Below are 17,832 nucleotides of genomic sequence, written 5' to 3'. Positions count from 1 at the left end.
ATTCAGGAAAATGTTACTCTTTGACACTCAGAGACCGCCTCCATGGTGTAGTGGTTAGAGCGTCCACCCGGAGACCGGAAGGTCGCGGGTTCGATCCCCGACCGCGTCATACCAAAAGACGTTAAAATATGGTACTTGATGGTCCCTGCCTGGCGCTCGGCATTAATGGGTACAACAAGGATTGGTCGGCTCGGAGTCAGTATAATGTGTCTATAATTCATGCTTCACTGCGGCGTGGTATCTCAGTGGGCTAGCACTATAAAACCAGCTTCAGTCTGGGCTAGTACAAGCAGCAGGACATACACAAACACACGCATGCACGTCGTCATATGAGCGAAATATTCTCAGGCACGACGTTAAACCGATTATCACCTCACCTCACCTTTGACACTCAGCACAATCTGTATTACAGTAAGCTGCGGTCATAGCGTACCCAAAGCGACCACTAATTTTAAGTCGTTATATCTGTAGTTCTTTATGGACATTTCGACCAAAATATACGGCAAGTGGCCGCGTGTTTGTTATAAACGTGGTTCACGTATGTTTCCAGGATACACTTTTCATCGTTCATTCTTTATGCAATATCCATATAACATTGACTTTGTACGCAAGTGCAAACTTCGTTAGTACAGAAAGTAAACAAATAAATATAACAGTTTAAAATTATTATTATAAAGTTTGTGGTCTGTGCTGAGCACACATTAGTAGAAAAATGTCTGATCTGATATCGCTCGCCACGCCTGAGACCTGGGTTTGATTCCCCACATGGGCACAATGTGTGAAGCCCATTTCTGGTGTCGCCGCCATAATACTACTGGAATATTGCTAAAGCAGCGTGAAACTAAACTCACCCACTTTCCGGTGTTTGATCACCATTTAGAGAATAACGAACGAGGTACGAGTGATTACGGGAAATATGCCAGAGTTGAAATAATGTTCACAGTCCAGAGTCTTGAGGTACGAGTGAGTACGGGAAATATGCCCGAGTTATTTTAACGAGGGGATATTTCCCGTAATCACTCGTACCTTTTTGGTTATTTTATTTATTACCCATAATGTAATTTAAATAGAAGAACCACGAAATAAAAAACACCCCGGAGACAGGCTTTGTGACCTCAAACAGCTGATTCGTATTCATGCGCGTATTAACTCTTTCAACACCAGTCAACCAGAGGCATTTACTGCCATGACACCGAGGTCCCAGAGACTCCAAGGTCATAGATGAAGCCTATGTTTATGAAGGAAATTATAAGCTTGTAAAACGTTATTGCTACTTCATCTCATACACCATTTAAAAGATCTAATCCCACTGTTGATAAATATGAAGTTTATTTTTATAATATTATTCAAATAATACAACTACAACTTAAATAAATTAATTAATTTTTAATGAAAATGCAAGCTTACATTTATAATGTCCAGATAAACCACGAAAGAAGCAAAAACTGTGGCGATTTTTTACCATTCGTGACATGTCATAACATGCCCGTGCCTTTTTCTTTTATATTTTCATTTTACGTAATCAGAAAATTATTATAAAAAGATTTCTTAAATAATATGTATGGTCGCCTATTTCCAGATAACAGTGGCTTTCCGCTCGGTAACATGACTCAACAACGGAAAATACCTCAGTTTTAGAAGCTTCGTATGAATAACATGATAGGCGAATCGTTTGATGTCGGTTATCGTTCGCCGAGAGTATTTTCACAGTTGTAAGAAGCGATTTTATTGGATAAAGATTGGATTCTAATGACGCTTTTCCCGCCACAGTCTGCTATAAGGGTCGTGATCGGTGAAAATCAGACACGTGACCTAAGGCAGCCAATCATATTACGGCAATGGATACCGTCCTCGTAAACGAAAACGTTTAGATTTAGACGAAAGTTTTGGGTAAAATAATGCTATTCTGAACATATTAAGCAAGAAATCGCTAGCTATACGTAAATTATGGAACTTATTGGACGTATCGTGCTAGGTTATGACCTGTGACAAAAATGCTTCATGCATATATTTTCGCATTAAACATTGTGTCCGAGCGCGGCGGGAGCCGAGATGTCACTTGTCAGTGACTTGACTTACATGATCGCACATAAAAATAGTAATTTTATATGTACGTTTGACAACTTTTATGAAGGCTGTTGTTGATTTGAATGGGTTAAACTTCTCCAGCGGTAATAACATAACTATATCAATAACTATGGAAAATAGTACCTCGCTTTAGAATACAACACAAATATATTTTATGGGATATTTTATTAACATTTGTTAATAAGATAAAAATTATCTAACTTAATAACAGCTAAAACGTTATTGATCAAGTCAGTCCGCCGGAACATCGTTCATTCACGACTGACGTGTGTGTCTAGTTTGGGGAAAGTCAACGGTTAAAAGTTGGGAAATCTAAAAGACAACCATCCCACGAATACATCTAGAAAAAGATTTCTGTGAAGAAAGTCAACAAGTTTGAAGATTAAACAACATTTTGTTCTGTGGAAGGCGTGTTACAGTTACGTCATTGGTCGTAGCAGAGTATAGCAGTTCCAAGAAGGATAACTCCAGTCGGAATCCGAGTCATTGGGAAGAATACGCCTCTTTGGAGCATATGGTCGACTCACAGAGGAGTCATTCGAGATGTTGAAGTGGAATGCACCACCATAAAATGGACCTGTATGTACAGAATGAAGATTTACGGCATGCGACAAAGACTGTGACGTCATGGCGGCAGTCTGAGGCTGAGGCTGAGTGGGCAGAGTGGTGGAGTTACAAGGGTTTGACAACAATTTATTGATGGACTGATGTTGTTTCTCATTAATTGAAGAGTAACGGTTTATTGAATGAACATTTTTGTGCCCGGAATATTGTGCCTGGTTTTATGGCATGGACGCCGTGGCGGACTCACTTATTGTCACACTTTCAGGTAACACCTTTAGTCGGTATCTTGCTGCTTCTATTTCCCCGAATTCAGTTTTAACAACAAACAGGTTGTAGGAACTCAAGGGCTGTAGAATTCTTATCACTCTTCAAAGTCAATTTTAAACAGGTCATTGACCTTGATCGGGGTGAGCCTAATGGCGGCCATGTTTGTTTACAATCAATGCAAACGATTGTTTGTTTGTATTTAAAGTTATATATTTTAGAAAGACTGCTGTTTATAACACAATTGTATTGCACAATAATAATGTCTGATAAAAAAGAGTATTCATATGCTTTTACCTTTATGTTTTCTCTTTTAAATCTCGGAATGTGGGAGTACAGCACGTTCTAATTATCAATGAAACTGTAAAAGTTGCCAATGAACTTGGATCATGAAAAGTAGTTCCGTCAACCAATCATATTTCTTCTGCTTAGCTGACCAATCAACGTTGAGAATCACTGAAAAGCACATGTGCGATTATCACAAAAATAATCACTTGTGTATCCTAGCCCGTATGGGTAATAATGACAGTTTTCACCCGTTTAGTCATGGCCGGCGCATTGAGTGGAGATTCCCAACCAGTTGTTACATGACAATGGCTCAATGCATAATAAAATCTCTTACAAATGGTGTAAATATGACCCTCAACGGCAACCCTTTCAATTCTCCAGGTATCGTGGAATTGGTGTTTTCCACCTTGGTCGAGATTCAATCTGCTGACGAAAACAACTTGTCATTTGCTGAAGAATATTTATTTTTGAGAAACAGTGTTAGCAGGTTTACTAAACGTACAGTTATGCGTATATTTATACATTCCTATCAGTGCGTGTTTGGTTGTGACAAAATACGTAAAACAATAACTCACAATTTTAAACATTAACTAATTTATGTTCAAATTCCCATTCTCCGCTCAAGACACATGCTTGTATTTTGACGCTAATTTGAACATTGTTACAAAGCAGATAAATCTGTGAGATTTAATCAATGGAAACACACAACCAACATTCATATATCATGTACAGATGACATCCTATCGGTAGTTTCCATCAATTAAAGCCCTTGTGATTAGATCATTCGACTGGGGATATAATTTTTAATGATTTTATAAACATTCTGTTAATTAACCGCCATTTTAAACCAACCATTTGCACGGTACTTTATTAAAGGCAAAGGAAGAAAGCTACAAAATTCATTGAAGAATTTTCAGAGAGAGAGTATCTACAGAGTTAAATATGGATCATAGTCTGGCTCTGGTTCAAGATCGGGCCCAGGGACGATTCGACGTGACATTCTTCTGACCGGTGATTTGCCCCAGATACGCGAGCACGACCTGCTTGGATCATAGTCTGGCTCTGGTTCAAGATCGGGCCCAGGGACGATTTGACGTGACTTTCTTCTGACCGGTGATTTGCCCCCGATACGCGAGCACGAACTGCTTGGTCTTTCTTCGTAATCTGCCACTAGTGGAAAGGGCCGGTCCGTGGTGAAGCCTGGAAGAGTCGACTGAAGTCGAAAGGGGTCAAAGTAGAAGTTTGCTTCTCCGAGACCTGGAAGAGCGTTCAGGGCTTTCGCCTGGAGAAAAAAACAAAACAACCGAGTTAGGGCATACTGAAAACCATATGTCAGTAAGTCTAGATTTCTGGATCGTCGTAACATTCTGAAAAGATATTATTAAGTTTGTGTATTTAAAGAACAACATTGTAACTACTTACGGTTTGGTGTTCGTGAAGATCGGGGATAAAGCGGGCCAATCGGTCAGACCTCATCGGGGTTGTGGGGTCATCTGGTCGGCGAGTGGACATGAACACGCCGGACCCTCCATATTGCGCACGGGACTGTGGAACAGTTCGATTTGAATTTAATTACATGATGATATATCCGAAGAGTAAATACGTACAATGTGATGTCTAAGTATACATCTCCCCTTGTACAAGTGGCGACTTTGATTCAGATATTTGAAATATTTAAAAGTTAAGCGAAACATGTAAAGTCAATTAGAGAATTAAGTAAGGCTAATGTGACAGTGCACAATTTATCATTATATTCTTCATATTTGTATATTTTTCTGAATGTATGTATTTTATATATATTTGCCACAAATTTCACTTTCGTTTTGAAGAGTTGTAATATTGAAACGTCACTTCATGTCATGGCTCCAGCTGATGTAACGCACTTCGCAAAGATAATTAACATAAGCCATATACCATTGAAAGTGTCAACTTAAAACTTAATCCATTGTTCATTGCACCAGTAAATGTCTTAATGACCACCGTGCAGATGTCCAGGCGAACAACTGTAGAAACAAACTGCAATAAATCTGACCTAATTGACGCCAATTACTATTGTGACACGGTCATGTGGCGCCAGCTATAAAACTAATCCCGACAAGGGTTGTAAAACAAACCGTAATTAAACTGATGCAATTATCCTGTCACGGTCACGTGACTACCCTTCCAAAACTCGTTTCGGCTTGTCCAATCAGTAACTGTTTGATCTATGTCAACCAACCAAAATCGTAATTACCAGTATTATATGTTTTGGCCAATCGCAAAGAATTCCAACATTGATCAGTGATGTTTTCGGCTATAAAAGAGGTCAGTGATTTCCGATCGGCACACTTGACCTCACAATAAATGATGAAACATCTCCCTGACTGATCTTTGACTTACGGAATTCTACATTCTATTTTAAGGTAAATTCTTTGGTACAACTCTACGAATTCTGTCAGATAATGTCATGACTGGAATATATTTTTATGTATATGTTTATAGTGGCAATATCATGTGTATGTTTATTTTGCATGGACATTGACATGCATATATCTGAGTCGTTAATTGAATATGTAAGTGAACTAGATGTGCTGTCATGGATTAGTTGTGCCTGTATTGGACTCATGTATGGACACATTAGATGTACTTTACATCACTAATATGCTAATAGTGAACAAATTGGTTCAGTGGCATATATCATTTATATATGTTTTATATGACGACAGCTGAGGTATAATTGTGATTTGTGTTAAAATGATTTGTATGAATGATTTTGTATTATGATTATTATATGAAGTTAGGTTGAAAGAAGAAATATTATATCTGTTATACACACAAGCTCTACCGTTTGAGATGCTAATTCCCCATCAAAATGTGTGTATTAGATTATTGTTTGAATATCTTTTATGCATATGTATTTATGAATAACACACTTGACCTCACAATAAATGATGAAACATCTCCTTGACTGATCATTGACTTACGGAATTCTACATTCTATTTTAAGGATTTAAACTTGTTATCCCATAACGAGCCGGGTAACAAATGGTGGAAAAAGGGTTTCCCTAAAAACCTCTCACATGCCAAAACAGAAAGGAACAACGCCGTCCTTCAATGCCTACGGACTCCGGAGCAGCTCCCAAATTGAACAAGGTCAAGTCAGGCCCAGTACACCACCACTAGCTGTTCCACAACCTCCACCCAGAGAGCCAACAGCAACCATCAGACCCACAACTCCCCCGCCAACTGTTCCACAAGTTTCACCCACAATGGCCTTCAAGATCAAACACCTGGGAGTTGACAGGTTTGATGGTGAGGACAACGTCAACCTGTTTATTGACCGCCTGAAACATGCCTTCCAGCTACACAAACTTAATGAAGAACAACAAAAACAATACCTGCCTATGTTCTTGGAAGGCAAAGCCAAAAAGTTCTTCAACTCACAAGCTCTTCCAGTGGACACACCCATAGAAGACCAGTTGGAGTGTCTGAGAGAAAGGTTTGGACCTGCAACCTTTGATACTGCTCTGTACTCTGTAGCCCAAATGGAGTCAGAGAGGGTTCAAGACTATATGGATAGATTCCAGTCCATCGCAGCAGGGCAAGACATTCCTGATCCAATCAAGGTCAAGATTGCTCTGAAAGGACTTAAATCAACCATACAGCAAACTGTGGGCAATCGTGAGCCCAAGACTCTAATGGACATTCGGAGGTTTGGACAACTCGCTGAAGACCTCAATTTTGCAGCACCAACAGTCCAAGCCAGCTCCACAACAGAATCTTCTATCGAGGCCTTGCTAAAACAATTACTGGCAGAGAAACAAGCCCCAGTCATGCAAGCAGCAGCATATCCTCGACACCCACAGGCCCAGGCATTTGACCAACAACAGCATCCCCACAGGCAACAAACCCGACAGCACAGACCTCGACACCAAGGTTACAACCAACAACAGTGGCCCAACCAACATCCTAGGCAACGCCAACAGCAACCCTCACCACAATGGCAAAAGTCCCAAGGACAGCAGAGATGCAGAGGATGTAAAGGTTGGTGCCCTTCTCGTAGTGTTTGCCCATACAAAAATCATATTTGTACAGTTTGTAATTATGATGGTTACCCTGGTCACGCCAGTGAGGCTTGCATACGAGGTCAAAGATAGGATAAGGCACCTGTGTCTTCTCGTAAGGCCAGGTACCAAAGTAAAGCCAAGGAGTTTAAAACTCCAAAACAGAAAGTGCCATTTCAATCACCACTCAAACAGAACAAAAATGTTTTACTATTCCCAAATCTCAATATCAAAATTCCCCAAACTCAGTTGATTCATTAGTCCCTGAAATCATTAGTTTACAGATCCCTTTAATCAAGAACACCATAAATGTTGATATCAGCAAAACCAAACAAAGTGCTTTAGTTGATACGGGTGCAGCTATATCATGTGTCACCAAGAAAGTTCTCCAAAAAGCAGGCATTTCCTTGGCCAATCTTCAAAAATCTGCACATAGCCAAATTATAGGTGTAGGTGGTGATCATGTCCCTGTTTTAGGATGTATCAAATTACCAATCTCTGTAGGACACCTCATTATTGAGCACACATTTCATGTTTTTGCACATTTGCACTATTCACTAATCCTTGGCATGGACTTTATCACAAACCACAAGGTCATCATTGATGGTAGTCGTCGTTTAGTTCAATTTTATGACGGTGAAATTCATGTTAGTTTAGTTGAAACAACCTCGGGTGTAGCCAGAAACACCAGGTATCAGGTAATCCCTCCAAACACTGAAGGTAATATCCCTGTAACACTCTCACATGTTATGAACAATCAAGTGCTATTATTGGAACCAGTAGCCCAACTTTCCAAGATCAACCTCCTCGGTGCCAAGTGCCTAATAGAAACCAGAGGTAACAAGTCAACCATGAGAATCTTCAACTGTACAGATAACCCAATTTCTATTCCTCCAAGAAAAGTGCTAGCTATTGCATCCCACCTGAACATAGATCAGGTACATACATTGGATGACACCTCCCATTCATGTCCTGATACCACTGCATCTTCAGAAGCAAGTGACACTTCTGATCTGTCATTTGATCTCACTGAATCGGATTTAAATTCAGATCAAAAGGTTAAACTTCAGTATTTCCTCAAGTCACATCGTTCAGTCTTTGCTAAAGACTGGACTGAGCTTGGCAAGACAAATTTGCATCACCATAAAATTGATACCGGTGATGCACCTCCTGTTCGGATGCCATTCTACAGACAGTCCGTGCACGTCCGCAACGAGACAGCCAAACAAGTTCAGGAAATGCTGGATGCTGGATTTATTGAACCAAGCCAATCTGACTGGAGGTCACCTGTTGTCATGGTAAGAAAGAAAGACGGTACTTTCAGATTTGCCATAGATTACAGGAAGCTCAATGCAGTCACACGGTCAGAATTTTTTCCGATCCCACGCTTTGACGATGTTGTCGACACAGTAGCTCATGCCCAAGCAAAATTCTTTTCAGTGCTAGATTGTGCCAGTGGCTTTTGGCAAATACCACTGGATCCTACAACAAAACATAAGTTTATTTGTCAAGAAGGTATTTTTGAGTGGAACAGGCTCCCTTTTGGTTTAAAGAATGCTCCAATGGCATTTCAAGCCACCATTGCAAAAGCCTTAGCAAAGTTAAATTGGAAAATTGTGCTAATCTATGTTGATGATATCATTGTCTTCAGCAAAACATTTGATGAACATTTAGGCCATCTCAGATCAGTCTTTCAAAAACTTCAGGAAGCAGGTCTCACTCTCAAGCCAAGTAAATGTAGATTTGCAGCAAAGGAAGTTGTTTATTTAGGCCACATTTTTACCAGGGAAGGTATAAAAGCAGACCCTCTCAAAATCGATGCAATTGTGTCATTTCCTCAGCCAAAATCACAACAAAATATTCGACAATTCTTGGGTCTTGCAGGTTATTATCGGAAATTTATCAAAAACTTTTCAAAAATTGCTTCACCATTAAATAAACTCTTGCAAAAAGAATCAAACTTTGAATGGACTCCTCAATGTGAGCATTCATTCAGTTCTCTCAAAACTGCCTTAACTACATCACCAGTTCTAGTGTATCCTAATTTTGATAAGCCATTTATCTTAACAACTGATGCCTCCTCAGAAGCTATAGGATACATTCTTGGTCAACTTGACGATGCTGGGCGTGAACATGTCATATCTTATGCAGGACGATCTCTTCATCCATTTGAAAAGAAATGGTCAATAACTGACCAGGAAGGTCTTGCAGTCTTAGAGGGCATAAGAACATTTCATGTTTATCTGGCACATCGTAAATTCAAAATCTACACAGATCATAAGGCATTAACTTACATCCAAACTTGTAAACACAATGTGTCTGGTAGACTTTCTCGTTGGGCTTACAAACTCCAAGGATACACCTTTGATATTGCACATCGAGCAGGTAAGAAAAATGAAAATGCAGATGCCCTGTCTAGACGACCTTATCCAACACCTGCACAACTGCCAGACACCGATGACATACCTGCCTACAACTCTGTCATGCCAGTTGTCAGTCCCTCAACGCCAGACATCATGGAACCAAGTGAGCCATTACAGGTCAAATTTGACTATTCCAAAGACACTCCTGTCCTTGCTTCCATTGATGTACCTCAAATCACAGAAGTAAGCGATCGTCAAAGGCAATGCACAGATTTTGTAGACATCTTCAACTACAAGGAAAAACAAGAAATTCCAGCAACATATACAGAGCCACAGATCAGAGGACTCATGGGCAGAGCGATGGAATATGACATCAGAGATGGAACTCTCTACCACTTCTACAAGATGAAATTCAGGGTTCCAAACCCAATCGTCATCCAGTCATCACACAGCTCGCAGTCCCCAAAGTTGACAGACCCTCTCTTTTAAAGCGTATCATGACTCAAAGGCAGGAGGATGCCATTTTGGTCGGGATGCCACACTGCAGGCAATTCAGTGCAAGTACTACTGGCCAGGTATGTATGAAGACATCAACAAATACATCCAGACATGTGAAGTATGCCAAAGATCAAAGCCTCCTAAGCATCTTAGACCAGCCCCAATGGTACCCATGCCAATTGAGGATACCTTTCAAAGACTTCACGTCGACATCCTTGGACCTCTTCCAAAGTCCGAAAAGGGAAATAAGTATATCTTATTGGCAATAGATTCCACGACACGATGGACTGAAGCTTTCCCAATGAAAACCCAAGAAGCTTCAGAAGTGGCACATCTCCTCTTCACAGAAGTTTTCTGCAGGTACGGTGCCCCAAGAACCCTACTAACGGATCGTGGACGACAATTCACGTCAAAGCTTGTTAATGCACTCTGTGAGATGCTAGAAGTCAAGCATGTTACCACATCCTCCTACCATCCACAAACAAATGGAATTTGTGAACGACGCAACAGTGTCATCGAGCAAGCACTCAGAGCCTATACCAACCAGAAGCAAGATGACTGGGATGTTCTTATACCATACATCATGATGTCACTCCGGAGCATGCCATGCCAAAGTACTGGATTTTCACCTCACTATCTTCTCTTTGGTCGTGACATGCTTCTTCCTATTGACACCAGCCTGTTGCCAAAAGATAACCTTCCAAAGAACGCTGCTCATCACCTTCAACAAATCATGGATAAGCTGAAAGCTGCCAAAGAACTCTCTCAAGACAGTACAGAGGCTACACAGCAGCAATACAAAGCAAGACATGACCAGCAAGCAGCACAACCCTCATTTCAGGTTGGGGACACAGTTCTGCTGTACAACCCTAAGGTGCAGAAAGGTCACAGTCCAAAGCTGACACAAAAGTGGATTGGTCCATGGTACATCACTAAACTAGGACCCAATCATACTTATAAACTTCGTCATGGCCAGACCCTTAAGGACCACAAATCATTGGTCCATGCAAACCGAATCAAACATTTGCATCACCGTCAACCCACCCAAGACCCAGATCCAATCCTACAGCAACCAACTGCACCACTACCAAGGATCAACAATCCTCCACAGGTTCCAACCCAAACCACACAGCTCTACCGTCTTCTCAACCACAGCCATCCTCAAACCCACATCCAAACAAGGATGACACCCTCTATCCTGTAGAGAAAATCATGCGGTACCGCTGGCGAAATGGCATGAAAATGTACAGAGTCAAATGGAAAGACTCCTGCCCAACTACATGGGAACCTGCTGAAAACATTCCCAAGCACATGTTGGATAGATTCCATGCCACCACGACTGCCACAGGACGTAAGAAGAAGCCACGTTTCTTCAAGGCTGCCTCTTAAATATGTTCATACATACAGTATCAGATGTAGCAATATTCAATTCTCCACCTTGGTAACCTCTCTTCTCTTTCATGTCTTTCCTATCACCCTTCTAACACAATGATGAGAATAAGCCTCAACAATTTGCATAGTAAATATGTGTCTACAAAGTGCTAGGGATATGTAAGAGACGTCTTACACTTCTCACCCCAGACTTATTCCCATCTAACTGTGATTTCCTTATTTCTCAGGACTCTTGTTCCTCTTTGGATGCATCCTATTTGGACTTCTCTTGCATCCCGTTTCTGGAGAGAAAGCTACAGACGATATCATTCAGCGTATGAATTATGGCGTAGTCTACACCCCATCAGTCAAGGTACAGTTTGCAGATGAGTATTGGCTTCATACATATGAAATTGAATTACCCAAACCACTGCATCTGCCAATCACAACAGGATGCCATCGAAACAATGCGACATGTAACATTGTGAACCTTGTTCAGGCCAATCTGAACTCTATCAAGACTCGGACGGCAACGATGATGAACTTGACAATTCAGCAAATCAACAAGCTCGTTCCATTAGACACCCATCCATCTAAAGGACGATCCAAACGAGCTATTCTTGGATTCATCGGGAAGTTTTCCAAATCACTCTTCGGAACTGCCACAATGGACGACATCAATGTGATAGCCAGACACATTAATGCTCTCACACTTAGAGACCTGAAAGTAGCCAACACCCTCAAAAGATTCTCTACTCACTTTTCGTCATATATGACAGCAATGGATCACAGGTTTAACAATGCTCTCAGTGGAATCAAGTTGAACCATGAAGCTATTAGACAAGCAACTATGAGCATCACACATTCATTTAACACATTAAGGGAAGCGTTTAGTTCATTAACATCAGTTTTAACTCACAGGCTTCACTCATTGAACACAATTTACAAGAATTCAAACTCGGAATTCAATCTTTGGTAAGTGGTAAGTTATCGCCCCTTCTGATTAGTCCCGATTTGCTCACTACAACTTGTCACCACATTCAGAAGCTCCTACAAAAGGAATATGTTGGATTTTCTCTGTTGGAAAAGAACCCTAATTTCTATTATGAACATGGAAATTTTATGTTCGCTCGCACCAAATCCGACAAACTCTATCTTACTATCAAATTTCCTGTTGCTTCATCACATTATACTTTTAAACTTTTTCATATTAATTCATACCCTGTCCCAATCAATGCAACTTCCAAACAAGCCACACAGCTATTAGACTTTGCGCCACATGTAGCAATCTCTACAAGTGAAATATTTTACAATGTTATCAGAAACCCTTCTTACACAATGCTATGGTCACGAGACATTACACTGTCCATTCAAGCCAACCCTCTTTGCAATGTCTAAACCATTGTGTGAAATTGCCATTTTTAATAATGACAAAACTAACATCAAGAAACTCTGCAACTTTAGATTTCTTCCAGATAACCAAAAGTCTATGCTAATCCCACTAACACCTCACTCTATACTTGTTTATAACACACCATTTCTCACACTTCATTGCCCTGACGGCTCCAGTTATGTCAAAGGTTGTTCTATGTGTGTAGTTAATATACCATGCCTGTGTACTATCAAAACTGAAAATCTTCTTATTACATCACATCTTGGTAAATGTCAAAACAAAACGGACTCCAAAGTAACATATTCCCATACAGTTAATTTGGCATTAATTCAACATTTCTTTGACGATGATTCCGTAAATAACATTCTTGGTGACACGTTATTTGCCAAGCCTGTCAAAGTTCATATTCCTCAATTCAAAATCTACAGTCATCAGTTTAACGAAATTATTGCTAAAGATCAGCATGATCACTTAAGCTTAACACGAATGGTGAAAAGTGTCAAAAATGATGAAAACGTATATAAAACTTTAACTGATTCTCTTCTTGCGGGACAAATAAGTGTTCCACAATCAACTTTTGATTTCAACTTTTGGTTTACTCTTGGATCATATAGTATATCTATTGTATTGTCAACAGCATTTGTTTGGCTCTTCTTCAAGTATAGAACACTAGCTGCCACTCTTTGTTTGGTTTCACAACCTTCTTTGGTTAAATCAGAACAACCCTCATTTGAGTATCACAACCCAACTACCCCTACCCCCCACAATAAGTCTATCTATGGTAACATCAACATTCCTGGACAATCTTCCCATAATGCTTCACGTCATTATCATAATGTTGCTTATTGTAATCGTATACCATCTCAAGTCCAAGAAGGCACACTGTACCTTAATCTCACTTGAGTTTACAACAGGATTTCAATGTGAACTCCTCCCCATACTTAGTTTAAGTACATGTCCATCCAACTGGGATGCTACCTTGCTAACTACGACGTATGATATTTATGTAGATGGTTATATCTTTCCTACTGTTCATATTCAATGGCCAGGACTTACAATTAAAAATAAATATTCGTGCCAACCTATCAATATCCCAAACAAATTCCGCGTGAACTGCCTTAAAAGCCAGACGCATTCGTACAATTTTAAAACATCCTTATTCTGCTACTATTTTTATATCCCATCATGGTCTGTACAATATTCTTCACCCCTACAACAGTCATATATAGATGACAAATGACCACAGTTATTTTAAAGTTAGAAGGGCAAACAAGGGCACCAACCACTGATTAGTGTAAACATTCATTGTCACATGTTTTGCATTCTTTGAACCTCATTTGTTTTGCTTTTGAGGACAAAAGCTTGTTGTCACCCGAGGGTATTGTGACAGTGCACAATTTATCATTATATTCTTCATATTTGTATATTTTTCTGAATGTATGTATTTTATATATATTTGCCACAAATTTCACTTTCGTTTTGAAGAGTTGTAATATTGAAACGTCACTTCATGTCATGGCTCCAGCTGATGTAACGCACTTCGCAAAGATAATTAACATAAGCCATATACCATTGAAAGTGTCAACTTAAAACTTAATCCATTGTTCATTGCACCAGTAAATGTCTTAATGACCACCGTGCAGATGTCCAGGCGAACAACTGTAGAAACAAACTGCAATAAATCTGACCTAATTGACGCCAATTACTATTGTGACACGGTCATGTGGCGCCAGCTATAAAAAACTAATCCCGACAAGGGTTGTAAAACAAACCGTAATTAAACTGATGCAATTATCCTGTCACGGTCACGTGACTACCCTTCCAAAACTCGTTTCGGCTTGTCCAATCAGTAACTGTTTGATCTATGTCAACCAACCAAAATCGTAATTACCGTATTATATGTTTTGGCCAATCGCAAAGAATTCCAACATTGATCAGTGATGTTTTCGGCTATAAAAAGAGGTCAGTGATTTCCGATCGGCACACTTGACCTCACAATAAATGATGAAACATCTCCCTGACTGATCTTTGACTTACGGAATTCTACATTCTATTTTAAGGTAAATTCTTTGGTACAACTCTACGAATTCTGTCAGATAATGTCATGACTGGAATATATTTTTATGTATATGTTTATAGTGGCAATATCATGTGTATGTTTATTTTGCATGGACATTGACATGCATATATCTCAGTCGTTAATTGAATATGTAAGTGAACTAGATGTGCTGTCATGGATTAGTTGTGCCTGTATTGGACTCATGTATGGACACATTAGATGTACTTTACATCACTAATATGCTAATAGTGAACAAATTGGTTCAGTGGCATATATCATTTATATATGTTTTATATGACGACAGCTGAGGTATAATTGTGATTTGTGTTAAAATGATTTGTATGAATGATTTTGTATTATGATTATTATATGAAGTTAGGTTGAAAGAAGAAATATTATATCTGTTATACACACAAGCTCTACCGTTTGAGATGCTAATTCCCCATCAAAATGTGTGTATTAGATTATTGTTTGAATATCTTTTATGCATATGTATTTATGAATAACACACTTGACCTCACAATAAATGATGAAACATCTCCTTGACTGATCATTGACTTACGGAATTCTACATTCTATTTTAAGGATTTAAACTTGTTATCCCATAACGAGCCGGGTAACACTAACCTTAGTTTGTAAACTTCAAAAGGGTTTTAAGCCAAATCGGTGTCCGGACTTACATTACAACCAAAGTTCAAAGAATGTTGTTCAAATAATGTAACATCGACACCCACCTCATGGCTTGTCCCACTTCCTCTCAGGTCCTAGAAGAAATAATGACTTCTTATACAAAGAACGGAAAACATATGAAGGACATTTTCTTCATTATTTATAACTGATATCAGATGAAACAGGTAAATTGTCACAGATTAGGAGCTGGCTGGATAACAATCGAACCGTGAATATTCAAGGCAGTGGATAAGAGTCTGTGCATGAGATCGGGGCGTCGAGTAAGATGTTCTGAGTATTATCCAGGAATCAACAAGGCTGCAGCGACTCTCGACACCCGATGAATGTACATAGAGAATACTACACGAGGTCTCATTACAAACCAATTATGCGAAACGAGTGTCCATGAGTTTCATAAAATTCGTATGTAATGATACTTAGTGTGGTATTTTATTTATTACCCACGTCTTACCTGCACAAAAGTGACAAAATAGTGTATTTTTGTTACTTTTATGCTTTTGAAAGCCAAACCGGTTTCATAAAGGGAGTGCGGAAGAATTTTCTCATCCAGTCAAATCGTCAGAGAGGTCCATCGGTTATCCAATCAAATCGTTAGAATTTCAGTTCAAGTCGTTATGGCACAGGTCAACAGGATACTACACTTGTGTGACGTACGAGATAACTATGCAAGTACCCATACGTTGACTACGTGGGTAATAAAATTACATATTCCACTTGCTTTACATCAGGAGAATGGGAACCTTGGTACAGAATAGACTGAAATTGTAGAAATATTAACAGCTGACAGAAAATTAATGCCCATCCACATCAATGACAGCTGACTCCGTGTATTGAATGGACATAAGCTCTCTTACTGAAAACCATATGTCTGTAAGTCTAGAAATCTGGTGTTTCCATTCCGGGATTCGTCCCGATTGTTGTAGTTGGTCTTTCCATACTAAAAAAGGTTTACAACTAGCAGCTGGGAAGCCATAAAACAATGACACACTTTTGTAACGAAACTTTAAAGTAACATTCTAAAACGATATTATCAAGTTTGTGTATTTAAAGAACTACATTGTTAAAACTTACGGTTTGGTGTTCGTGAAGATCGGGGATAAAGCGGCCCAATCGGTCAGACCTCATCGGGGTTGTGGGGTCATCTGGTCGGCGACTGGACATGAACACGCCGGACCCTCCATACTGCGCACGGGACTGTGGAACAGTTCGATTTGAATTTAATTACATGATAATATATCCGAAGAGTAAATACGTACAATGTAATGTCTAACTTTACATTTCCCTTTGTACAAGTGGCGACTTTGATTCAGATATTTGAAATATCTAAAAGTTCAGTGAAACATGTAAAGTCAATTAGAGAATTACGTAAGGCTAACCTTAGTTTGTAAACTTCAAAAAGGGTTTTAAGCCAAATCGGTGTCCGGACTTACATTACAACCAAGGTTCAAAGAATGTTGTTCAAATAATGTAACATCGACACCCATCTCATGGCTTTTCCCACTTCCTCTCAGGTTCTAGAAGAAAAAATGACTTCTTATACAAAGGACGGAAAACGTATGAAGGGCATTTTCTTCATTATATATAACTGATATCAGATGAAACAGGTAAATTGTCACAGATTAGGAGCTGGCTGGATAACAATCGAACCGTGAATATTCAAGGCAGTGGATAAGAGTCTGTGCATGAGATCGGGGCGTCGAGTAAGATGTTCTGAGTATTATCCAGGCAGTAACAAGGCTGCAGCGACTCTCGACACCCGATGAATGTACATAGAGAATACTACACGAGGTCTCATTACAAACCAATTATGCGAAACGAGTGTCCATGAGTTTTGTATAATTCGTATGTAATGATACTTAGTGTGGTATTTTATTTATTACCCACGTCTTACCTCCACAAAAGTGACAAAATAGTGTATTTTGTTATTTTTTATGCTTTTGAAAGCCAAACCGGTTTCATAAAGGAGTGCGGAAGAATTTTCTCATCAGTCAAATCGTCAGAGAGGTCCATCGGTTATCCAATCAAATCGTTAGAATTTCAGTTCAAGTCGTTATGGCACAGGTCAACAGGATACCACACTCGTGTGACGTACGAGATAACTATGCAAGTACCCATACGTTGACTACGTGGGTAATAAAATTACATATTCCACTTACTTTACATCAGCAGAATGGGAACCTTGGTACAGAATAGATTGAAATTGTAGAAATA

The 17,832-nt window shown here is 39.5% G+C and overlaps 1 protein-coding gene across 2 annotated transcripts; it reads right to left on the bottom strand.

Moving 5' to 3' along the window:
- Positions 1 to 3,647: 3,647 nt before the first annotated feature.
- LOC124271854 lies at positions 3,648 to 17,154 on the bottom strand. Of its 2 annotated transcripts, none has more exons than XM_046707005.1 (5): positions 17,052 to 17,154; positions 16,693 to 16,815; positions 15,666 to 15,695; positions 4,627 to 4,749; positions 3,648 to 4,486 (listed from the first exon to the last, which is right to left on the bottom strand). In XM_046707005.1, exons 1-5 carry the CDS (start codon positions 17,103 to 17,105, stop codon positions 4,133 to 4,135), a joined length of 684 nt encoding a protein of 227 aa, XP_046562961.1. In that variant the 5' UTR covers positions 17,106 to 17,154; the 3' UTR covers positions 3,648 to 4,132. The 2 variants fall into 2 exon arrangements, with proteins under 2 accessions (XP_046562961.1, XP_046562962.1); XM_046707006.1 differs by having other exon boundaries at positions 3,648 to 4,417.
- Between the last annotated feature and the right edge of the window lie 678 nt (positions 17,155 to 17,832).

The sequence above is a fragment of the Haliotis rubra genome, unplaced genomic scaffold (genome assembly GCF_003918875.1).
Source record: "Haliotis rubra isolate DU_JTF1 unplaced genomic scaffold, ASM391887v1 Scf164, whole genome shotgun sequence".
NCBI classification, from domain to species: domain Eukaryota; kingdom Metazoa; phylum Mollusca; class Gastropoda; order Lepetellida; family Haliotidae; genus Haliotis; species Haliotis rubra.
This window is presented reverse-complemented; position numbering and strand designations above follow the sequence as displayed.

Bases quoted from the DNA above. Each gene is read 5' to 3' on its own strand.
- LOC124271854 (XM_046707005.1), bottom strand. From the start codon at position 17,105: ATGGGTGTCGATGTTACATTATTTGAACAACATTCTTTGAACCTTGGT. The intron at 16,816-17,051 runs GTAAGTCCGGAC...ACTGTTCCACAG, and splicing joins CTTTGAACCTTGGTTGTAAT to TCCCGTGCGCAGTATGGAGG. The intron at 4,750-15,665 runs GTGGGTGTCGAT...ACTGTTCCACAG, and splicing joins GAAGTGGGACAAGCCATGAG to TCCCGTGCGCAATATGGAGG.